The sequence below is a fragment of the Netta rufina genome (assembly GCF_964035555.1).
Source record: "Netta rufina genome assembly, chromosome: 10".
NCBI classification, from domain to species: Eukaryota; Metazoa; Chordata; class Aves; order Anseriformes; family Anatidae; genus Netta; species Netta rufina.
Window position 1 is genome coordinate 15892974 of NC_140133.1, and position 25143 is coordinate 15918116.

The 25143-nt window shown below is 46.3% G+C and overlaps 1 protein-coding gene across 1 annotated transcript; it reads left to right on the forward strand.

Annotated features, from left to right (window-relative positions):
* Positions 1 to 4962: 4962 nt before the first annotated feature.
* SNTN (sentan, cilia apical structure protein) lies at positions 4963 to 7390 on the forward strand (the record flags this gene model as incomplete). Its single annotated transcript, XM_084292459.1, has 4 exons — positions 4963 to 5063; positions 5568 to 5602; positions 6236 to 6375; positions 7232 to 7390. The coding sequence occupies 4 exons, from the start codon at positions 4963 to 4965 to the stop codon at positions 7388 to 7390; spliced, it is 435 nt and encodes a 144-aa protein (XP_084148585.1).
* Between the last annotated feature and the right edge of the window lie 17753 nt (positions 7391 to 25143).

The window sequence follows — 25143 nt, forward strand, 5'->3', positions numbered from 1 at the left end:
AATCTGTGCTTGTGGGGAGGGATGGGAATGCGCTGTAAGCTCTTCACATGTCATCCTACTTCCCCTCAAATCATTTTATTTTTTTTAATCCACTTTGTATTTGTTGATCAGGACTATCGTAAACTGTGTACTCAATGCCTCTCTCTTAGAAGTAGAGGAGTACGCTTTTTGCGTGATCCAAATTTTTCTTCATCAACTTTTCCACCTAGGTGATTAGGGTCCCATTTCCAAACTTTTCTATGCTGAGTGTCAGAAACTTGAGTTTTGCTGAGGTTTGTTCTTGCGTTTCCAACAAGCTGAAATTCTTGTGTGACCATGTGAGCACAGGAACTGCAGTATAAGACCAGAGGTGTGAGACGTTGACTTATTTTGGGTATTACTTGTGGAACTCCTAATCTGAGCAAAGATTGTCTCAAGAAGAGCAGAACTGGTGCTACAGTTGACAAGAGTAGTAAAAAAGGTCCATGTTTTCATGAAAGACTTGCCTTTTGCTTTACTGATTGGTCACAGGTACACTATTACCTTGCTGCCATGCAGAACAGATGAGCTGGCAGTTGTCCGATAAATCCTGCAGGGACTAGTCTTCACTGTGAATTAGAAGGGATGGAAAATCTCTTCATCTACAGATTTTCAGATTAATATACTCTGGCGGCAGCATAAGTGAAAACAAAAATGATACATGTACTTGTCTGTGTTACATAAGAAAATGTTTCTGAATGCTTCCTCTGTGTTCATCTGGATTCAAGTCTTATCACATCCTTTGGCAGTCGCTGAGGAATTGGAAGTTTATTTGAACTGGGAATAGTGACTGTACAGCAGAATGTCAAGCAGCAAGACAGCAAAGACTTTATTTGATGTATCCTGGTTTTAAGACAAATAGCTAAGTAAACTCTAGCATCCTCTGTGAAACTGCTGCTGGCAGACTGATTGCTTTTCTTCTCCATCATTAGTGAGTATCTCTGCCAGTTAGTTAAGTAACTAGGTCAGCCTGGAAAAAAAAAAAAAATGTTACTTGAGCTTCTGTGCTGTCCCTCCTGTTTTCCCATGTGTTTCTCTTTATAGCCCATTTCTCAGTCACCCTGGATGGGAGCATATTTGCTTTATCAAGTGATCAAGTGTAGTGCTGAGGAGGAGAGGCAGGTACCTCTATGAGCGCAACAGGGAGGTGGGAGCACAGGACTTTCTCTCTGTGTGCCTCCCAGCCCAGCAAGAGGTATGCTCACATCTTGTTTGGGGATTTCCCCACTGCTCTTGACTGGGGAGGGAAGGATGTTGCAGAGCTGCAGCCTCATCCCCTCTGTGGGATGAGGAGAGGGGCTGGAGAGGGCAGGGAGAGTGGCTTTGGGTACCAGCTGCCTCTGCTACCTGTTTTTCTCCCTTTTGGCAGATCAAAATCTGCATGTATGTGAACGGATGGGCTACTTACCTTATGCTCTCCTTGGCTTAGCTATTCTTTTCCAGGATTACTTTCTATTCCCTCTTGCTACTAAACCCAAGAGCTTCTCCTCCTGGAACTTTCTAAGAGCAGCAACAATCTGTGTTTCCATATTAATATCTGGCACCAATTGTCCCATCATCCATCAGTGCATACATCAGTGTGAAGATTTGGATTTTTTTTAGCATTTTGCTATAACATTTTAGTAGTTGAGCAGGGGGAGCATCCCTTTTGTCGCATTTAGCAACCGGTTTCTTTTCTTACATTTTTATTGTTGTGTCTTTCTTTAATAAGATTTTCCATTTTTAATGAGTAGAGCTGCCTTTTTAAAGTCTAATCGTCCTTTAGTAAAATGTGTCTCAGAGGGAAGGTTATTTGGTAATAATATTTTCAGACTTCACTCTGAAAATGAATGCTATACCAAAACTGTTGGGATCGTGCCTTATATCTTTTTCATGTTAGATCTTCAAAGGCAGCGAGGGAGCTGGTTGCCTGCATGCCAAGGACCCCCGTGGCCTCTGAGCTCCCCGGCAGCCCCACGGGAAGCACGAGCAGATTTCGGCCTGTGCTATGCGCCACATCTGAGAAGTGCCTGGGCGTGCGATGACAAACGATGTTTCCCTGCAGACAGCCTGCTTCTAATAGCTTTTCTTAAATGGTATTTTACCTGCTCTGCCTCAGCAGTGGGATTCATTAACATTTTATTCATTCGTGGCCCCAGAGCTCGACCCCAGGCTGAGCGCCACACAGCATCTCCTGCGTATGGTGGGGAGGTGGGCTGAGGTGTCCATGCCTCCTGGATGGGGACCTCTCCTTGGTCAGTCCTAGGTTCAAGTTTTGCACAGGCTTGCGTTTTGTTTTCTTCTGGATGCTTAGCAGCATGTGAGCTCAATAAAGGCAATCAGGAAGCCTCAGCAGGAGGCTGGTGTCAGCTTTACTCTCCTTCTGTTGAGCTGCCTTTTTTGTTTCCCTCTAGAGACAAAGTGTCCTTGTCTCCAGGTAAAGGTTCCACCTGGAAAAGTCCCCAGAGCGGGCTGCTGTGGTCCCACAGCCACCACAGTGCTAGGATTGAGCCCACAGAGCACCGGATGGTCCTGGTTCAGCCTGCACAGTGAGACCTGGGGGCATCGCATGGGGGCTTCCCATTCCTCACCCTTTGGGGGAAAAAATTAACATTAGGTAAGATCAAAATGACCACGTTCTCGTCACAAAGAAATCAGGCTTTTAGCATCCTGGGTGCAAGTTAGCAACACTTCTCCTGCAGCTCCTGGGAGTTTGCAGAAATGAAGGCTGGCTGGAAAATGGCTCAAGTGCCTCTGCAGCTTTGGGCACTCCCTTGTGCCACCGCCCCTGCCCCAGCACGGGCAAGCTTACACCTGCCTCTGGCCGCTGTTGTAGGGGCATCACTAAGGGAGCCGGGACTCTGTGCACACAAGTGTGTTGCAACATAAACTATACTGAATGGCAGGAAGTTCTTAGAAGGGATGGGAAAACTCTGGGAAAGTACCAAAAAGGAAGGGGAGGCAGAGGCTTTTTGCAGCGCTTGCAAAATCTGAACAGAACTGCATGTAAAGATTGTGTAGCCGTAAGCATCAGGTTGCATATTTTGTGCAGACAATATTGTTAATGTGTGAAATGTGCTAAAAATTGCCTGATAGAAGCACCTGGATATCTGAAACATAAATAGAGCGGATCAAAATAGATACAGAACAGATGGCCCCTCTCCCTCACACCTTGCTGACCAGAATACTGCACCAACACACACAGCCAAAATCTTGCTGTCTTCAAAGCTGATCAACGCTTGCAAAAGCAAGGGTTATCCTTGTGCTACCCTGTCTCTGTAATGCACTAACGCTCCTGTGTGCACTAATTAATACATCCTAGAGAGATAAAGTTTCCCAGGCTTGCCTGGGCTTGCTAATGCCCCAGCAAAGGAAATCATCTGCTCTGGAGAACAGGCTCCCAAAAGTCAGTTAAATGCAAAAAAAAAAAAAAAAAGGATTAAAATTGAGCTGAAATCTGATCTGTGATGGAAAGAGCCCAAAGCCCAGGGAGCTGGCTCTGCTCGGCAGCTCCCAGCACCGCCTGGAGCTGATAACCACGCAACAGGGGCTGTTCCTCGCTCTCGTTTTTACCTCGGATGCTGAGACCAAACACCACCAGGATGGATTAACCAGGATATAAGGCTTTTTCATGCCTTCTTGTATGGTTCAACAGATGTAAAAGGGAATTATCACTTCAACGTGATATCAAGACTTTTTTTTTTTAAGAGCTTATGGCAGATTACTAAGCCTGAATTCTTGTTTAATTTTAGTGTGTTAATTGATGGGATAATGAGCATTGATTATATGTGTTTTGGCTGCGTCATTGCAATTATAGGCTCTGTTTTATTCATGAGCCAGTCCTAAAGAACGCACTAGAGATCTAAGACAGCTTAAACCTCTCAGAAAAAGGCTCTGAATTGTTTGAGTAATGACACTCTTAGATGGAAAATTAAAGGTTCTCTTTTCCCATGCTTTTTAAGATAATTAAAATCCAGGAACAGTAAGGTGGTGAACATCCTTATTCATTAGCCTTCAGTAATTTAGCTTCTACTAAACGAGGAAAACATTTTAATTCTCTAGGCCATCTGTTGCAGTCTCCTTTGCGTGTCCTGTTACATAAAGTCTCATTCTGGGAAGTTTTGACATCGCCTTGTATCCTTTCCCCAGGAAGGATGTGCTGGATGAGGTAGCTGAAGACACCACCTTTTAACGGCCCCCCAAGGATGAAAATAGCCACTTGGTCCTCTAGGTCACTGTCACCCTGTCTGGACACCTCTTGGCAAAGGATGCGCGTCAAGAACGTGCCCAGAGATGGGCGGCGTGACAAGCTGTGTGTTTTCTGGTAGCGATATCCATGCCAACAAATAACAAAGTTCATCAGAGCCCTTCCAGTTCCTCCACTGCGCGGCTGCTCTGCCAGATGGCTCGGTGCTGCTTTTGGAGGCAGGCAGTGTCTGCTCGGGTAAAAACCGAAGCCAAGGCGTGGTGTTGGGCGCTGCCGTGCTAGTAGCTGGGGCACCAGCAGAGCTTTTTGTGCTGCTCTCCTAGGATGATGCTGGGTCAGGATTTGGGAGACACCTGGTTTCCGACTCTGCCTATAGGAGCAGCTCTCTTCACAGCCTGGGGCAAGTTACTTTATCCCACACCAGGAAGGCTTCTGATTAAAATGATAATGGGTGCTGCTTTGGTGGCTGAGTTAGTCCTGGTGCAATTTTACATCCCACAGATGTAAGGGGATTCAGGCCCCATCCGAGTCTGGTTTGTTTCTAATAAGTTATCCCAGAAAATAAAGAGCAACTCTGCCTGCCAACGTCACAGGGGCCGTTCAGACCCACGTACTTGCTGGTCCCGTGACCAGCAGGTAGCACTTACATTATTGATGGGGCACGGCTGCAGGCAGGCTGCTCGCACGGGGCAGAGCCTGAATCCACCTGTTTGCTGTTACTCCAGTTGCTTAGAGATCACAAACAGCCTGCCCTCACGATGTGTGGCTGCAAGGCCAGCGTCCCCAGCACAAAGCACTACTCCGTCAATCCTGCCTCCCCCCAGAAGAGCCCTCCAGCCGCGGCAGGGATGCCCAAGCGGTAAGTGACTGCTCTACTCTTTGCATCTCTGGTGATTTGTTCATGAAAGACTTTATCTGGATCTATTTATCTGCAAAAATGTTATATTTATTATCAATGTCTGCTCCCAAGTGGGAGCACCCTTGGGCAGGGGACGGCAAAGCCCTCTGTGCTTCCCTGGGGACGGGCTCAAAACCAAGAAACTTCTTCAGAACATGAAAGAGCTCCAGGAAGAGACTTACCGCAGGCTGCAGTGCCTCTCTCCAGTGATCAAGTTATTTAATTATCATCTCTAATAAAAACTCCGTGCTACTTGCTTAGGTTAAGAACTGGGAGCTGTGTGATGTGTGTCGCTTGTGAGGGATGTTGATCTTCCTGCTGTGAAGGAAAGAGAGTCTCCTTTGGGAAGCCTCAGGTTTCTGGGGGATTAAATAAAATAAAAGTGAGGAAGCTTATTATGGAGAAACTATATGCTTGCTCAATTCACCAGGTGGTAACTGTGTGTCCTTTCTCTCTCCCTACCAGCATGCCTATAGCCAAGCAGCTGGCATCAATAAAAGGTAAGGGGACCCTTCACTGCCCCTGGATGCCCCAGCATTCATCCATGTCTCTTCTGCTTGTCTTTCCCTTAAAATCACAGCCCAAACCACCTCTGGTACCTGCTGGGAACTGTGGGCTGGAAAACTAAGGTCTGTAGAATGTGGTTTAGGAGGGGATGAACCCAGCCAAATATTTCAGCCCAAATCCTGAACACACTTCAACGCTAGTGTGCAGCTCTGTCACCGATACTCAGACACGGGCACATCTGTTGGGCCATGTTTTCCCTGCTGGAGGGCCCTGGGGGTCCCCATGCACGCAAGAGGTGTCTGGAGTGGCCTGTCCCCATGGTGCAGCAGGTCCCCAGAGGGGACAGCCAGGCAGGTCTCACCCCCAACCCTGTGTCCCTGCCGGCTCCCACCCTGGCCATGTGAAACCTGCCTTCGGGTGTGTTTCCACGGGACAGGAGGTGTGTTGCTGGCCCACTCCAAATAAAATCTAGGCCAGGTCCTCTGTGGGTACAAACAGTTTCAGGCTTATTAACTTTAATGGAACTACACTGATTTCCACCCACTCAGGATGTTTCTGACACATTCCTTTCAATTATACCTCAAACACTGCTTTTTCTGATAGGCTGGCAACATTTTTCCCCCTAGCTCTAGAAAAAGGCTCAGACCTTGAAAAAGCTGTTGCTACTGCTGCGCTGGTGTATAATAACGCTGCTGACCCGGAGGGCAAACTCAGCAAAGCTGAAACCAAAAACCTGCTGCAGACCCAGTTTTTGAGTTTCATACAGGTGAGAGTTTGGGTGAGCGGGCATCTCAGGCTCTGTCTCACTGCTGTGTGTGCATCCGTCCATGGGGTGGGGAGGAGCTGGTGAATTTTCATCATTTCATCCATAGGTGAGGAGCTGGTGAATTGGTAAAAATGCCTTTGGTGAATTAGTTGCTTAGCGCTGAGCTTGAGTCTGGTGTGGGGCTAAAGAGGAGCATCAGCAATAAACCACTGTTGACATGCCTGTTTGTATTGTTGCTGGAAAAGGAGGGCAGTTGTAAGCAAACAAAGAAAAAAAAAGCTCATGTAATGACAAGTATTTGTGTGTTTACGGGATAAGAAACCCATTGCATTTAATTAGGGATTTGGGAGTTTGCCAGAACGCTGACCCCATGCTACAGAGCCATGAGCACCTCACCATCCATCGCCCTCCCTCCAGTAAAACCAATAGCCAGCTATGGTGGAAAACCAGTTACATAAGTACTGGTGGCTGCAAACTTCTTGCTTTTTTTTTTCTCCCTTTCTAACCCAAAAGAGAACAGGAGTTTTATCAAGTGGTAGGAATGCTGCAGTTACCAGCTGCATGCATCACTACCAGATTTGCAGTCGTGATCAGGGATCTTCTAGAAGATGTATTCTGGATCCAGGAAACTTTGGGGACTAGTTGTTTTCCTGTCTGATTACAATAATATTTCTGTTTGAGTTTCTTGGGATAACTTTAGAAAAACTAATGTGCATGTGAACATAAAACCCTGAATAGGAAGATATGAAACAAAAAATGATGCTGCTTCTTTTTTCTTTACAGATGATACAATAAAAAAGGAATGTAACGTCTTTTTTTTTTTTTTTTTTTTTCCTCCATTTAAAATTCTCCATAGGGCCAAGAAAACAAACCAAAATACCAGGAAGTAATCTCTTCCCTGGATGAGGAGACAGAGAACAAAATTGACTTTGAAGATTTCATGATCTTGCTGGTCAGTCTCACTCTAACGTCTGACCTGCTGCAGGAGATCAAAAACATGAAAACCACTAAATGACCAGTGCTTTAAAAGAAGAAATAGCTTTGCACTTTACAAGGAAAGCGGGAGTGAAATGCGCACAGAGATAACACTGAGTGCCTGAATCCCCTCTGCTGTTCCCTTTCAAATGGAATAAAGTCTTGTCCAAACCCTCCTGACCTCACTTCTGTGCAGAGGAAGTGCCCGTGGGCGGTGTCCTGGCAGGAATGGCTATGAAATAGGGCCGAGGGCTTTGTGTCTGTCCCAGGGGGCTGAGCCTGGGGCCAGCTCTTGCCCTGCAGCCCCCAGGGAGGTCGGTGGAGCAGCACCCCTGGTGGGTTTGCCGCTGCCACCCGTGGGGCAATCTGCTGCAGCCTTCAGTAAGAATTGAGTTTAGTCTGTGTGCTTTTCAACCAAGCCTTCTGAATGGAGCTTTATTTATTTATTTGTATCTCCTCCTCCAGCTGGCCCGTTCAGTGAGCGATCACTGCGGAAGGAATTTCCAAGTCCAGCCTTTGCAATGCGTCCTTGGCAGAGGTGTGTTCGTGTGTACAGAGGGGTGACTTGGTTCAAAGAGTCAGTCAGCTGGGCCCATTATTTTCTGAAAATGTGAAGAGGAGAGAGCAGATAAGGTCAGGACCAGGGGAGGTGGGAAAAGGGCAGCTAATGAAGTGCAGGTGTTAGAACTGGGTGGGATCCACCACCCTGCTTGGTTAGGGCCAGGGCCTTGGTGCCAAATGCTCATCATCCTTGTGTTTGTTTTGGTTCCTTCCTATAAGGTCCTGGCTCACAGCCAGCATTTACCCCCCTGTAATAGTACTCTGGGGCACAAAAAGCATTCTCATACCCCAGTAACAGAGCATCCTCCGTAAGAATTTAGCAAGCCTCTGGGCAAACCAGCAAAATAGTGCAACTCCTTTCCTTTTCTCCTCTCCCTTGCTGGAAAAGGTGACATTGATTTAGCTTTGGTACATAAAAATATATATAAAACAGGATGGGATGAAAACCTTTGGTGCTAAAAGAGGGAAATTAATGTTAGCTGAGTAACCAGATTTAACTCCTTGGCATGAAAAGGTTCTTAGTGTTTGCAGAAATGAAGAGGATGTTTTGCATTGGATTTTGGTCAAGCTGCGGTAGGAGGACAGCAGCCAGCTGTTTGGAGAGAACAGGTCTGTGTCTTTCTGCAGCTTGGGAAGGAGCTGAAAGAAGTGATGTGAATGGGTTTGGGAATGGAGCTCAGCAGGGAAGGGGCTGGTCCCAGAGCAAGGGCCTGACCTGACCTGGAGGCTAAATATTCACAGATCAAAGCAAGGCCTAATTCTGGTATCTTCATCCATGTGGGCATCACAGCTTTGTACAGTTAATGTGTCCCCAGTCTCTTCCCTCAGCCCCTTGCTTTTTGCCCAGGCAGAAGATCTGTGGAAGCTTACAGAATAAGCAGATGCTCCTTCTCCAGGATAGAAAGATTGAATGCAAGAGTCCCTAGAAGGCTTTTCCCATTACCAAAGTAAAGAAATCGTGGCATAGCCCTGAAAAGCTTGTTTGAGAGCCACTGATGACTTTGAAAACATGAATTTATTAATATCCCTCTGTTACAACAAAAAGGCAAAAGGAACAATATTGTGAAGCCAATTAAGAAAGTGTTCTCTGAAATCGCTAAGGTCCTAACACAGTTTCTGTTATTGCTGAAACATTTCTTAATCTTGCGTGACTTGAATTAATGACTTCAGAGCCTTTTGTCAGATCAATTCACTCTGTCATCTCGCCATGTGCAAACCCTTCGTATTCTAATGCAGTCCCTGTTGTGCACTAGCATCCAGAGTGCCTGGCTTCCATCAAACGCCTATTGTGCACAGCACAGCAAAAATCCAGAGTAAGAAGTAAGTCCTCAACAGCATAGATATTGAAAGGGTAGGGAAAGAAGCAGAGATGCAGAGAAACCAGTGTGTGCTCGGTGCGTGTAGCAGAGCTGGAACTGGGTGCCAGTCCGCACTGGGCTTCCCACACCAGCCTGGCTGGAAGAGCTTCTGAAGGAAGGGAATGGGATGTGCAAGGCTTGATCCACACCTGCCCTTGACAGTCCTGCCTGATGCTCAAAAGCAGGGTGATGCACTTGGAAGAGCCCCAGCATCTTCTTACAGGTAGGAGTAGGCAGAAATTTGCAACTTGGCTGCGGAAGGTGCTCTTTTATTAGCTCAGACTATTTGTGGCTGCCCCGAGCACTCTCAGCTGACGGCTTTGAAGCTGATCTGGCGTAGACAGCATGTCTGCCTTCATCCTTGGGGAGCTGGCTAAAAGCTTGCTTAAAAGGCTACTGTTGTGCTTTATTTTGTTCCTAGCTCACTCCTATTGGAAGCGATGGGAGCTCATCATCGATTTCTCATAGCAGAGCCCACGCAAGTGCTCAGGAGTCGAGCAGGCAGCTAAATTGATGAAAACTACAGACTCTTCTGCAAGTGTGAACATCGTATCAATATCTGATCCCGCTCCTAGAATTGAAGGCAGCATGAAGCAGCTAGTCAAAACCTGACCTCTGTGGGCCTGGGCTGGGATTTTTACAGCTGTACTGCTCAGGTGGGCTCTGCAGGCTTTGGATCTGTGTCTCAAGGTCTGTTCGGAGAAGCCTGAGTCATCTCTGCAGGTCTGTGAGCTTTCAGATGACTGCCAGAGGAGAAATGGGGGTCAGGAGGGCTGGGCTGAAAGCTTCAGCCTCAGATCTTCAGCTTCTGGTTCCAAGTGTTGTCTCAGAGAGACAGCTTCATTCTCGTACTCTGATTAGCTCACCTAGAGCTACTGCTTCTCCCCATGAGGCTTACTTTGTATCTGGCTTTAGTACAGCCTGCTGGACTTGGAAGGTTTTGAAAATCTGCTTTAGCCGAACCACTGAGGTGCTCTCCCAGGGTGCCAGGGAGCTCTCACAGCCCAGCCTGCTGACTTTCGGGGGGTGAAGCACAGCAGAGTGTTGCACAGAGAGCTTTCTGCCAGGACCCTGAGGCCACACGCACTGTGCCAGCAAATTTTCATAAAACTTTTAGGAAAGAGAAATATGTTCCCCAAAGGGCTCGCTGTTATTGCACCTTCAGTAAGGCCTTCTGCCCGGGACCTGAAACCTTGCCTGCTGAGGGACATGTTGCTCCATCCCTTCTCCCCTCAAAGCATTGTGTTACTTTTTTATGTAAAACAAAACTTGTCTGGGTTGCACGTCCCCAGCTGGGTCTAGTTGTGTGCCCACAAAAGCACCTTGGCAGCTGCCTGCCATGTGCGCTCCTGCTATGATTTCCACAGGTCACTGTGGAGGGGGCTCAGGTTTGCATGTCAGCCTACCAAGACAGCAGTTATCTCCTCTTCAGGAGTGCTACCCTGACTCAGAGAGGTGCTACGTGGTGCATACCCTCGGGAGCTCGCTTCAGAGCGGATGAAAAGCTTTGTCTTGGAATTATGTTCCTTCCGAAGTGCTATAGTTTGTGAGCCACAAAGGAGCACTCTGAAACGCCTTCTGGAAAAAAGAAAAGCTCTTTGTTTCAGGCTCAGTCAGGGAAGCTAGATAAAGAAGAAATGGTGTGTTTTTTTATGGCTTGCTGAACTGACAGCTTTTAATTCCTGCGCTGACTTTTACTGCAGCCAGTGCTTTACAAGGTTTCCAGCAGAGCTACGTCTCCTCTCCTCTCCTTGCTCATCTGCTGTTCCCTCACCCTCCGAGTGTTTATAGCCCTGGTCCCGAGTCCTCCTCCAGCAAAGGTAGACAGCAAATGATGCTCAGCAGCCAGATATATCGGGCTGTCTCTCCAATCCCCAACTGCACAAATCAGCCATTAGATTTAGATAGATTCAAAGCCACGGGACTTATCTTTTATTCATTATTATTGTAGGAGTGAGTTTATGTTATGTGTAGCCATAAAAAGTGCCAGCCCCAACCTCCCAGGCATACCGAGGGGGTGAAACCATGCTCCCCCAAACTGAACCAAGTCCAGAGTTGGGTGTCTGTAGCAGAGGCTGGTTGTGCACAGCTGAAACGGTGCCTCGTTTGTCATTCTTCCTTTCTTTCCCCTTCACCCTTGATCTGGCTTTCTCAGCTGCTATGTGCTGGATTTTGATGGTCAGATCTACACAAGGCACAGCACACGCTTCTGTGAAGCTGCTGAAATCGATGAGGCCAGGACCTCTCATTGGAGGAAAACCGCTCCTCAGGTGGGATGGTTTTCAACCCTCCAGTAAAACCAGCAGTTGGATAAATGCAGAAGTTCATCAGCGGGCAAAACCAAGCCTGTGTTTATCCTGAATGATCAATAAATGACATCTCAGGACCTCAAGAGCTTCCCCACCCTCGCAACCCACCAAAAACGAGCAGCCTCTGGGCACCCTGCTGTCACCGGAGCAAAAGAGAACAAGTGTCACAGTAAGTGATCCTTAGTAGAAGTCTTGCCTTACTGCATATGATTACTGCGAGGCTCAATAAGTGTTAGTCAGTGTTACAGAACAAACTTTGAACTCCTTGAAAAGGCAGCTAAGGCCAGCATAACTTTTTTGTCTGGATAGGTCGACATACACCAGCCCTCTTGAGTCTGTAAAGCAAAGCTGGGTACTGCTGGAGATGAACCGAATATTCCTTCAGTGGGAACAAGTAAAAATATCTACAGCCCAGCCCTGAGACCTTTCATTCTCCTCCAGCAGTGGTCCAGAGCCCTCCAGTCATTTCTCTGTTTCCTTTTTACAGGAGTACAAGCATGGTTTGTTTTGATGCTGGGGGAAGTCTGTGCCCAAAGCTGACCTATTTCCCGCATCTGCAGGTGGATTATCCTTGAGCTAGCTGTTCTGTGCTTGGGTCCAGCCTCCACCTGATGCTCTTTTGGGGTTTGTTTGGAAACCACATGCACTTACAGAGACACACAGGTTAGGCTTTAGATGTGAGAGTTTGTTTCTTGAGAGCTGCAAATACTGCTGTGCTTGACAGGTATGAAAACCACGTCAGGGACAGACCACCGGAGGTGGAACATCCCCTTTCCTCAGACACTGCAGTTGGTGTCACCATTTCCTTGGGTTTGTGCCTGGCTACAAGGATTTTATAGGGTTTTGTCTAATTAATTAAAGAAAACAAATTGCAAAATTACCTTCTTATTAAACTGCTCTCACTACGGAAATAAGGCTGATTACTTCCTTGACAAACTTTAATTAGGCAGCTACAACAAGCTGTAATAAAGAGCACAAATTAAAAAGAGATCATATTAAAGGTGGCTTTGTCAAATCCTGTATTAATGCTGGGCAACACACACAGTGATTAAATGATATGGAGAAGCTCCTCTTTCCTACTCTGGTAAAAATCTATCATATTCCTGGAGGAAGAACAGTTTATATAAAAACATCACATTAATAGCCAACTCATCAATGAGTGTTTAGCAGCAGTTTCTTTCCATCAGCAGCTCTTAACTTGCATTTTTTTGAGACTCAGCCTTTACAATGTTCTTTATCTTTTCTCTAAATTTATGCTTGTACTACACATGACCCAAGGGTACTGCAAAGCCTCTGAGAGATAGAGAAGCTTTATTACCTGCGCATTTATTCCCCAATTTGTCTTTCCTCTTCTGGTATTTTAGTGCTTGGATTCAGCTCAGCTGAAAACAGAACACAATTTGAGAGCAATTTGCATAAGAATTGTAAGCAGAGGCCCACACAAATTAGGCATTAATTAATGAGCACCTAAAGCCTTCTGCTGAATGCACCCTGAGGAGAAGCAATGCTGAGAGTGCTCAAGTATATGTGAGGGAAAGAGCAGGTAAGCATATCAATAGAACAAGCAATGCTTAATTCTTCTCTAATATTTATTGTAGCCCTTGGGAGCAGAAGGGAGCTGAGGCTCTTTGCTCCCAGAGCATGGCAGGAGCTGCCCCCGCAGCAGAGCTGGGTTAGGAGGAAAGCTCAGTGTGTTTCAGGGAGCAGCTGGGAAGCTGGGCTGGGCTTGATGTTGTAGGCTGTGGTGTGGCAGAGGTGATGCCCTGGTGCCCTGAGACATTGGATGTGTGCTGGAGGAGGCAGGTCTCTGCTGCCCAGTGTGGGATCTGGGGGGCGTTACCCCCTATGGGGTAACCTCTGCTGCTGGTCCCTTCCTGCTGCTCTATGTGACACAGTTTCCCCCAGTCTGCCAGGTGCTGAAGCCAACAGGTCTCTGCACCCTGGTTCCTATCCCAGAGCTCTCTTGAAATTCAGTATTGTGCTAGTCATTCCTCATGCCTATGGTGTTGATCTCAGTGAGAGCAGGGTCATCTATCAGCAGCAGTTGTGAAATATGCTCTTCTGTTTGTGAGCTGAGGACTAGTTTCTTTGTGATAAGAGTGTAAAGAATACAAACCCATCCATTTTCCTTAGTTTTGTCTTCTCTCCTTCCCTGCTAGTTAGAATCCAAAAGACATCAAATATTTAATGAAGGATGTTTTCTGATGCGTTGTTTGTTCAGAAACTCCTCTGCCTTAGAGTCCATAAATTTATAGGGAGAATAATGAGGAAGGGGGCCCTGCTGACAACAGAGACTTGCTGCTTTGCCTTTTTTTTTTTTTTTCTTCTGTAATACACTGCTGCATTGTAACTGCATCTCCCTGAAGGTAATTACCACAGAAGCCATCAGCTCACTCTCAAGAGATGCCTGTTCACAGGTGTGCATGGTGGGAGCCCAGCCCTGCCTTCCACGTGATGTGCACACAAGTGAGCTCTGAAACACTGCTCTGAAATCAGGTCTCTCAATTACTCATTAGTTAATGGCTCCTTGGGGAGGGATGGGCTGGGACTGGGGAACCTGTCTAGTGATACAGGACCAAAACCATAAAGGTTTTATGTGAATTACAAGAACAGAGGCCGCTGGTGCTGCACTATTAGCCCAGCCACCTCCTAGCTCCCAGTGCTCTGCTGGTAGGTGTTCGCCTGTGTTCATGGTGCAGGCTGCAGACCTTCCCCAGTGCCCACCATCTGGGACAGCCATCCCACAGCACACGTACCACCCCATTTCCAAGCCTCCATGCATGTCGGAGCCCAGCTCCTGGCTATCTGTGACCATGGTGCTTGGGGAGCCCTCCTGCACAGACCTTGGCCCATCCACTCCCTTGTGTGCCTGGTGGCCAAAGTAGCCAAAGCAAAGCTGCACAGAATACTTAAGCTTTTTTCCAACTTTTTCTTTTTTTTCTCTGCTTTACTGCAGGGCTCTTAATTTGATGAATTCATGTAAGACATGCTAATGTAGCAGTAAAGACAGCAGGCAAAGCTGTCTGCTGATCCCAGACACAACAGACTTCAGCTGCACTGCTGAGCATGGTGCATGCTGATACCACTTAAAAACTGCCATAAAGAGAACAGCAGTGTCTGTGTCTCTGAAGAAGGCGATTGTGGCTTTTCAGTTCTCTTCTCCCCCTGTGAAAGGACTGCGAGCAGTTGTCTGTGCGACAGGAGAAGGCTGTGGGGCTCTGCTCCCAGGTGCTGAGGGCAGGCCTGCATTCTACCCACTGGTACAGCCAGGTCCTCTGCTTGGTGCCAGGCTCTTTTATGCCTGAGGATATCAGGGGGTGATGCTGTGTGTCTGCAGCTCAGTACAATACAGCCACTGCAGTGTATATTTTGTGTGAAGTGTAGCAAAAAAAAAAAAAGGCTGAGACCACTTCTGACACCACCACAGAGTCTGTGTCAGGCAGAGGTGATGGATATAGAGAAATGTTGCTGTAACTATAGTTATACATGTATACACTTCTTCTGTTTGACTTTTTCTAGTGTTATCAGTCCTTGAGCAGCTCGAACTTCCCACACTTTACCTATAGAAATAGAGGTCTGTTACTGGGTTACAGAAAACTCGCTTATTGTGTTTCCAGAAGCAGTTCTCCTGGGGCCACTGGGCATGGCGACGTGTTGGTACTTCCACAGCACACAATAATTGTCATGGTTTGCATGTTGAGAAGCAAACTTACAGTGTCACTGTCTGCTTGAACTTGCCCACAGCGTGTTCTCATGTGATGTAGATTGAAATGAAGCCACCTTGGGATGCCTGTGCCTAGAGAGAGCAGCTCCAACAAGAGAGGACAAGATTGCTGGGTTGCTATTTTGAAAGCAATTTTTTTTTGCTTAAATTTTTGCTCTATTTTGATAAATGACCTGACTGAGAGTGGCTGTCTGCTCATATAAGGAGCATTTAGTCATGTGGCATAAAGCAGCATATCTAGAGATTAAGGTGTGTGGTTTTGCAGTGCCTAAATAAGTCACAAATTAGATATTCTGTGTGGCTGCTCACCCCTTGTGTGCAGCACTCCAAGTGATTACTGCTCTCCTCTTGGTCTAATCAAAGGTCCTCAGCTCAGAGCAGGTTTCTAATTGAAACACTTGAGCACAACATATCTCACTAAATTAAATAACCTTTACCCAGACAAATCACTGTGTAGTTTTGAGTCTCATACACAACAGATTTTGCACCTACCCTATGTATTACTTTTTTTTTTTTTTTTTTTCCCCTTCCTATCTCTGTAAACAACTTCTCCTGAAAGGTAAATACTAATAACCTGGACTCTGCAATATTGCGTCTTCACACAGCCTCTTTCAAGATACCTACTAAAAATTATAGCAAGGCATTTAACTTTAGATGAGATGCTTGGACACACTTGTGCTGGGAGAGAGGCTGCTCCTTGCCCTCCCGGTGGTTAAAGTGAATTAACTTAGCATGCTCTAACTTAGCTTGGGCTCTAACTCACATCTAAGGATGGCTTTGAAGGGCTTGTGGGCTTTCTTCCTCCCTCTGTCAGGGGCAGGGACATCTCAATCTGTTGCTGAGCTGCTGCAGCACACAGCTGAGCATGTAAAAGCATGGCAAGCTGGCTGGATTTGCTGAGCTGGGACTGCAGCCCCAGTAAATCAGAGCTGGCTGTGCATGCATGCAAGCATTTAAAGTCACAAGTGCAAGCTTATGGCTTGTGCTGAAGATACGCAGCCATGCTCTCATGCTGCCTTGAGTCTGCTTGTGTTTTAACGCTGCAGCCAGAAGACAGGCTTTATAGGTGGAGGTCAGTGGTTAAAGAGCTTATCCTAAAAGGATAGTGAAGCAGATCTCTATATGCAGGAAAATATTCAAATATATGGCTGGAAAAGGTGCATAAAATTGTGTCTCAAAAGAGATTCTCTTTGTGAGGTTATAGGAGGTGGGACCTTGTGTGGAAGGGGTCAGCCCCGTTCTGCCTCTTTAAGAGCTCAGCTGTTTGTTGTCTTGGGAAGAGCTGCTGATTTCTCTCTTTCTCTCTTGGTTCCTGTATAAAAGTGAACCAAAGTGGTGTGTGGCCAAGGCTGTCCCAGAGAGCAACCTGCCCAACCCATGTTTCCTCCCTCTAACAGAGCAAAGGGAGCTGGGCTCACTGCCCCTGCCTTGCCACCGTGGCCATTTGCCGTGCTCGCTGGCCCAGCTGGATGTATCTGGGCAGAAATGGTGTCACCGGAGCCTGCAGGGCTCAGCAGTGCTGTCTGTGCTCCTCTGTGCAAGGAACTCTAATGCTCTGGATAGCAGCAGCACTATTTTTTTGGCCAGGCTTTCCCCAGGATCATGACAGCAGCACCACGGGCTGGAGGAGAAGTGCCATCCATCAGTAACGCGGTGGCAGCTATTGATGGGAGCTGACACAGCCAGGTGATAAGCTGCAAATTAGATCTCTTTCTCAATAAGCAGTCATTTACAAGGCACTTTTGTATCTTTCTTTTTTTTTTAAAGTGTGATCAACAGCTCATCACTTATGGATGGGTATCCTCCAGACAAGGGACTGCTCACAGACAGTTCACTGGAATTGTTCCTGCTTTCTGGTTTTGATCTAAACCATCCGCTGATGAATTAGAAATATTTTTAAGGACAAGAGGATGGTCGATGCCATATTTCTGGTGTAAACTTTAAATAGGGAGGCATGTGTTAAAACTCATGGACAATTTGTGAGCATCTCTCAGACATGCCAATCTTTCCTTGGCATCCGAATCATCCTTAATAATGAATAAAGCTGCTGATATCCCCAAACAAATGTGAGCCTGGAGTTTGCCAAGGGAACAGATGCTGAGTTGCATCCCATTGTATGGTTAAAATCCCCAGAAAAGGCTTCTCAGAAAATCTACTAGCCACATAAAATTGTTATTGGGGTGAACGTAAAGGGGACATGCAAGTATCCCCAATATACTCTGCAATGGTATAAATTAAAAATCTGCTGTAACAGCTGATAATCTCTGGAAAACAGCATCAAAAGGAAATGACTGGTCATCTTTGTGCTGGCTAGTGTTTTTTCATGGCTGCCTTGCAAGCTTTTTTTGGTCAGTCTGCATCCTGATATTGCCCCCAGTTCATACAGAAACATGTTAGCTCATGGGCAGAGCTTGCTGTGTGCCAAGGTGTGCTGAAGTGTCACCCCTGAAATCCAACCAGGCTGCCTGGGGCTCTGAGTGTGCACCCTGTGTCACGGAAGGATGAGTCTATATTTCTTACTTAAAGCAAGGTGTAAAAGAAGTGGCAAGTGCCTCTGGGGTGGTGATCAGGGCTGCTTTTGCCTGGCTGTGATTCACCCCTGCCACTTCTGAGGAACTGCACTGCACCTGGCAAAAGCTGTGCATTTTTTAATCATGATAACCTAAATGAAATTAATGCAGTTAATAGGCTTGTTATCTACTCTTTTTAATAAACTCGGCTTTCTAAATGGCACAAAGGACCCCACTGTGTCAGACATGGTGGAAGTTTACCCACGAGATGTGACCAATAGCCCCTCAAGCAGTTGTGAGAGGGTCTGCTAATTACAGCACTGATGGACCTTCTGAAATGTAGGGGTTTTGTTTCTTTTCTCAACCTGATACATAGGCTGCAGAGCATTGCTTTGTTACAATGCTGAAATGCAATTGTATTCCCCCACACATGGAAATCCCTGTGTCTTGGCTCCTCCTGGAGCTCTGGAAGCTCTCCCTTCTGACTGCAGGGAGAAAGCAGAGCCTGGGGAGCCTTCCTCTGGTGCGACGCACCTCGCAGCCCCTGCCAGCTGGATGACAGATGTTGTCACCTTGATGTTCAGCTGCAGAACTTGATGGTTTTGTGGGTGGGGGGGGAAAGCTTTTTATTCACATTGATTTGTTTGCTGTGTTTTAAAGGACTGCTGTAGTTCAGTGTCTCCTAAAAGATGAAATACTGCTCGTGGTGCATCCTAATACCCAACCCTTACGCTCGTTTCCATAGGGTACTGTTTGCTCAGGAAAATGGGATAGTAAAACGACAGACTGTGCTTGAGTGAGCTATTAGGAGAGTGGAGCTGTATCAGAAAAGTTGTATGGGGATGTGGGAGACTGACGGCAAACAAGGCTCTGGTTGTTCATAGGAACTTCTTCATCCGAGATTAATGACAGGAGGTTACTGGCATCTTGCTCCGTACCCTTTTTTGGCTCTGGGACACTTGCCAAAGTTTAGACTCCAGCTCTGAGTGTTGACAGGCGGAGAGATCGCTTCAAAATGTGTTATGGACATAATTAGTTACTGTTATCACAGTTTTCTTAATTAGAATATCATAAAAAGGGGAAGTGTGATGATTTACATGGGGAAGATCAGGAGAGCAGCGATTCTAAAGGCCAGAGACTGAATGTCAGATAGCAGCAGAAAGGTTATCTGCCTTTTGGATGAGCGATGGTGCTCACCTGGGATGTGCAGAGGGATGCCTGGAGGTGCTCTCGCTGGGCACTCAACTTTTTTTTTCCCCCTACTTTCCACTAACTCAGCCAAATTGTGCAAGCCTTTGTTCAGCAATCGCCCATCCATCTCCTGCAGAACGGCTCACCCCTGCCAGGATCCTCTGCAATGCTGATAACTTGTAAATGGTAAAAGAAAGCTTAATTTTACAAAGGCAGCAGCTTCTTTCATAAGCTACATTTTCTTCCTGCTGCTTCTAGACAAGAGAACATAAGACATCTAAGTTATTTATTTTTATAATTACAGGGAGGAACTAGAAACTTGTTCAGAACAAGAAAGGAAGCAAACTGAAGAAACTCAGTTATTTTACTGATACCTTCCTTGGCAGAAATACTTAGATCCCTGGCAGATCCTGTGCCTCCCCTCCCAGATCCCTCCTGGGGATCCTGGGAGGCCACACGTGTGCCAAAATCCTGTGCCCCCAGTGTGTCCCCTAACCTTGGGGAGCCTGCAGCAATGCCAGGGCACCTTGCCTACTCAAGGGAGCACCATGAATTCCTCCATGCACCTTGCAGAGAGCCGTGGCACTGGGATGCACAGGGGTTAATTAACCCTTGCCTCCCCTTCTTCCTTTGACAGATTCTGGTGAGACTGAACTTCAGGTGCTTAAAATTCAGTGCGACTCTCCTCCCACCCATCCCATGAAGTAGTGACTGAATCATAGTTCTCCTGAAGGCAGAAGCTATGTTTTTTCTGACTGGCTTTTCCTGTGCACGCAACCGCACCAACTCGCTCCTTTATATGCTCGGCTCCTCCGCCCCCTCATTGAACACTCACACACTTGTTGCTCCGAGAAGTAACGATTGCAGGAGCCAGGAAGTGTCTGTACCCATCAGGGACAACAAAAACCACTGCTACAAATGCAAAGAATTGGGATTTTGGCTCTGAGCTCGTTCCAGGGAAACGTCCCCATTTGCCCTGGGATGAGCGTGGGATGCTGCAGCAGCACCCTGTGCACTGAGCTCCCAGCTGTGGTGCTGGCATCACCTCACAGCAGCCCACGGGCGATAAGAAGGCATGGGAAAGGAGCCTGGCCTCATACATGGGTTGCTTTCCTCTGCTGCTGTGCTGTTTCTTCTGCTCGGGAAGAATGGAAACGCAGCGCGGGTTAGCAATGCACCAAGCCCTGCACGTTTGTGCAAGGGGCCTGCAATTTTCGCATTTAACACTCCGTTAGAGCTAATGGAAAGCTGATATTTTTCTGTAGGTGTGAAATTAACCTTTCAATAAAACTAAGAGCTATCTCAAGCATTTTTTCCGAGCTGAAGTTTAAAATAGAGCAATTATGAAACTTGCTGAAAGACTGCCAAGTTTTCTTGTTGAAAACTGCTGCAAATGAATTATGTTTCCCTTGTGATTCACAGCATAGTGTGAGGCAACTTGAGTTTGTATTTAAATCCGCTTCCGCTGAAGACTATTTACAACTTAAAGAAATCTAATTTTTTGGACAAAGTTGTCAGACTCCATCAAATAAAATGGGCTGCAATGTCTGATACTAAATTGATTTTAAAAAGACATTAAAAATGACATTGTTTTTATGAATGCCACATGTAGTAACTATATGTCTGTACAACAGAAGATTGTCTTTGAGCAAGAATGGCTGATGCTGAGCAGAGCGGCTCCTGTCCTTGTGGAGCCTGTTGCAAGCAACATGGAGAAGAGTGGAGGCTTTCTTTTCCTTAAATCCTAGTAAAGGGCAGTTACTGGGCCAGCCCCTTATCCTCGTAGCCTCTGTGTAGAGGCCAAAGTATGCCAATGGGATTGCCATGGGACACTGGGAAACTAATAGAGCTCACATCCTTTCTGGAAATTCAGAGGGCTTTGCATCCTGCTCCTAAAAACAAAGGGTTAAACATTACAGCTCGCTGCTCTTTTACCCAGTGCCATTCGCTCTGGGCTGCAAGGAAGAAATTCCTGGGAAAATGGAAAATGTCAGCTCTGGTCTGTGGCAGTGCCACAGCTGTGGTGTTTCAAGTGAGCTGAGAGCTGCTTCGCTGGCCAGTTTGCTGGGAAAGGGATTGAACTTTGTGAAATTTGGCTCGCAGGATGTGAAAATAAAATGGGTCTGTAGAATGGATTTTAAATAAGGAATTAACATTTGAAATGTTTCTGTGCAGAAAGGCCTTATGTCACCGTATACAAATATCTTCCTTTCGTGTGTACTGACACCTGCACCTTGAGTTGGAGTCCCATAAACCAACTCCTCATGACCTTGAGAGCCTGACAAAGTGATCTTTGCTGGTGCTTGGGAGTTATGGAAAATCCACGTGCCTAGAATCATAAATTCCATGTAATAGCAAGGTAATTCTTTGAGGTATTCATATCTGAGGTTAAAAGAGCATTTACCAATTTATTTTCTAATTGCTTTCCAAAAATAATCCAGAGGAGGAAACAATCTCCTGCCTAAAGCAGCCCCAGCACTCAGAGGTGGCAGCAGCAGGTCTGAGGGCAGGTGACAAGGCAGTGCCTGGAGGCTCTGCTGCAACTTTTTGCTGGGTTCTGGCACGGGAACTGGGCAGGCTACCTCCTGAGGGTGGAGATGAAGCTTACAAGCCAGAGCTAAGAGCCTTGCTGCTCTTGGGACCCTGGCTGCTGCCCATTGTGCTTTCCCCACTGCCCAGGGACCCTGTCCCTGCAGAGGCAAGGCAGGGTCTGCTGTGACCCCGTTCACAAAATCAAGGTATTTTGCCACTCACTATAGCTTAAATAATTACAGGTGTGACTGCTGCAGCTCACACACCGCATATGACTCTACTTTTATGGGAACACCGTGGTTTATCAGCAAATCGTGACCCAAACCCCATCCGCCTCACCTCCGGTTTGGGCCAGGCTGGGGCACCACTGTGAGCAGGGCAGGTTGGGATGAACAAGGCATATAGGGCTGGGTTTTGGCTCCCAAATGGTGCTCCCAGCCTTGGTCTTGCTGAAGGACTTTCCCGTGCTCCATGGGCTGCTCTTTGGTGCAGAGCGAGGTGCGTCTGGGGACCTGTCCCGGCAGAGAAATGTCAGCTCAGCAACAACTGAATTATTTGCAATCACCTCTGTGCCTGTGTATCTAATTAAAAAGAAACCATTAACATGTCAAAGTAACTGATATTCTAGCAATCTCCATAATTATCCTCTGGAAATGTCTGTCAGCTGTACCAGGTTCATATATTGCCATCCACCCTAATGGGAGGTGTGCTTGTGTAATGGGCTTGGTGCTAGCAGCTTGAGAAAGGTGAGGATGATTTACTTTGCTGGAGACCTATTTTGATAAATGTAATAGCTAGTAGATAATTGATTTCTTGGTAAAATTCAGCTGAGTGTGTCATGATTCTTGAAAAATACAGCCAAGTGGCTTCTAAAAGTGATGAATAATGTTTCTGATCTCGTTTATGTCAGCCTTGCATCAGTGTAGCTGCAAGATCTAGAGGGCGAAGGCTCAGCACCAAAGTCAGCATTGATTTAAAGGATGCTGAAAGTAGGTCTGTTGTCCCACAGCCATTTGCACAGCCCCATGATGGGAACAGGCTCCCGAAAAAGCAGAGGACCTGGTGCACAGCTGATGGTGTTTGGAGACACTCTGGAGTGAACCAACCACCCAGCACTGCTTCTGAGCATGAGAAGCAAGTCCTTACAAGAGCAGAAAAAAAGGACTTTTGTTGTTGTGGACGGTGTGTGTCAAGTCAGAGTAAATCACAGTGCAGAATTAAAAGCCACAGAGCAATGCTCACCCTGGGGGCTCCAGTGCAGAGTAGTGGGCATGCAGGGAAGTCCAGGTTTCACAGCCAGAATATTGTTCTACAGGAGCCAAACCTCATCGTTGAGATTTTCTATGTACTTTTACCACAAAGAAATTCACTAGAGGTTTTAAAGGATAGAAGTATGGAAGTTCCTTTATATCATAAAGGAAAAAAAATGTGTGTTTTCCCCTCACGCTCATGTTCTGCTAGAGCTGGAACAGCAGGAGCTCTCTTCTCCATAGGTGTTCACATGGGAGGGTCCTGACCCAATGGATAATTCTGGGAAATTACCTTGTCTCCTGTCTGAAATCACTTAACTGCAATAATAGTAAGCTGTCAAAAAGCTGTAACATGTGGATTTTTTTATTTTTTTGCCGAAGGTATTCTTGTAGAATGAGCTATGCCTGGACTTGTGCTATAAACAGCAGCAAGAGCTCATCAGAAAATCCCCATTATAATATTGAAAGTGTGACCATGCCGATGATAGCAGAAGCCATGGGTTTGAGCCCATCCTGGCTTATGGAGTGTTGTCAGTGCCAGGGGTAGTTTTGGGCTGTCATTTATTAAGGGGGAACTCTCAGCTGTCTTGTCTACGATTCTTTTCTTGCAGCTTGATCATAATCACCAAATTAGCTCAAATTAGTTGCTAATTTTTTATGTAGCCACTTTGTCTGAACAGTTTTCTATTGTAAGATGCAAGAGGGAAATATTTGTGCTGGGTTTCTGAAAGGATTAGGTTCTTGTACAGCTATTAATCTTGGAAGCTGATCAAAAGAAAATTGCATTTCTTATTTCAGTGTATAACACTGTTCCTTATGTAGTTAATAGCACAAGGGGCCTCGTGTTCATGGAAACCTCCAAACTTTTTAGCTGTCAGGTGCCAAGCAAGTAAGATGTTCTCCAGTACACCACCTCTCCCCAAGGTCCTTCAAAATTTCTGTTTAAATAAGAAAATTAATTTTACTCAATAATGCACAGTTGAGGGATTTCAACCAGCTCTCATTTTAGTCAAATAAATTAGCAGAACTCTCTCTACCTTGGATAAAAGAGATTTCTCTGGTAGTGAGTTACCTGCTGGTGCCAAATCCTTCTCATTTTGAGTTACTTGAGTGTCATCGGTGGGGCCTGGTGGGGTTGTGCTGTCTGGGGGGATGCTGAGCTGCAGAGAGGGCGAGTGGCTGCTGCAAGGTGCTTCAGACCTGTCACGTGCATTATTTGTCATCATTATTTCCTGTTCTCACCACCAGACCCTGATTATGACCTCATGTGAAAGAGAGAGAAAAATTCTGCCCGATTAAATTAAGTCTCCACAAAGTGGAGTAGAGGGTGTGCGGGGTGGGAGTTTCTAAATCTGCCACCAGAACAGGGGCAAAAGCACAATATCCATAGAGCTCCCCAGGAGGCTGCTTGAGGAATTTCACAGAGCTTCCAGAGGCAGGATAACTCATTAGGGAAAAAAAATGCTTGTTAAAAACAGATCAAAAAAAAGAATAGATTTCTCTACTTAACAAGGCCAGGCAATATTAATATGCAAGTGCAGGGAAATGGCTAATGAATAGGATTCATCCTTACGAAGGCAATCTATAACCTCTCTGAGTGCTACAAGTGGTGGGGAAGTCACTGCTGAAGTGACTGGAATTAATGAGCCGTCACAGGAATTTTATCAAGTTTTATAGAAAAGTCTTTCACTTGCTCCCGAGGAGATGGATATATTCAGCGAGAGGCGGAGAAAAAATTCCTTTGTATCTGCTTAAAGGTTGAATGATCATGAAGGCTATAAAACCCATGAGCTTAGGAAGCTCTTGATGCTGAATTTTTATGGGAGCTTTGAACGGCATCAGTCCCATTAGTAAAGAAATACATTTAACCTCTTCAATCTGCTGGTTTACCTCCTACGGCTCCGATCCGTCAGGATTCTTCAGCGCATGAGCGCGTTCAGAATGCGAGCGGTGGCATGAATAGGCTGGACGGGGCGTGGGCTTTGATGGAGGTTTTTAATAAAGACACTCGTCTGCAGCTTGCACAGAACTGTTATTACTTAACGTTTTCCCAGGGCCAGGCAGGTTGAAGCAGCCTGCTTTACGCTGATTAGCAATCGTAATAGTGTTAGAGGAAAACAAAAGCTTGAAGGTCTAACGTGCTGTGTCGGTGACTAGGTGGCAGGTCAGGCTGCCTCAGTTCTCTGCCAGGTATATTAGGGTGAAGGAGAAGTGAAACCCCACTCTTTCTGTAGCTATAAGGTGAAGCTCACAGTTGCCGTGCCAGGTAGTTACCATCCATGTGTGTTACCTTACATGAACTGGAGGGTAAACATTTATACCAGAGTGGCTGTGCTATCAAGGACAACTTATTTGCAT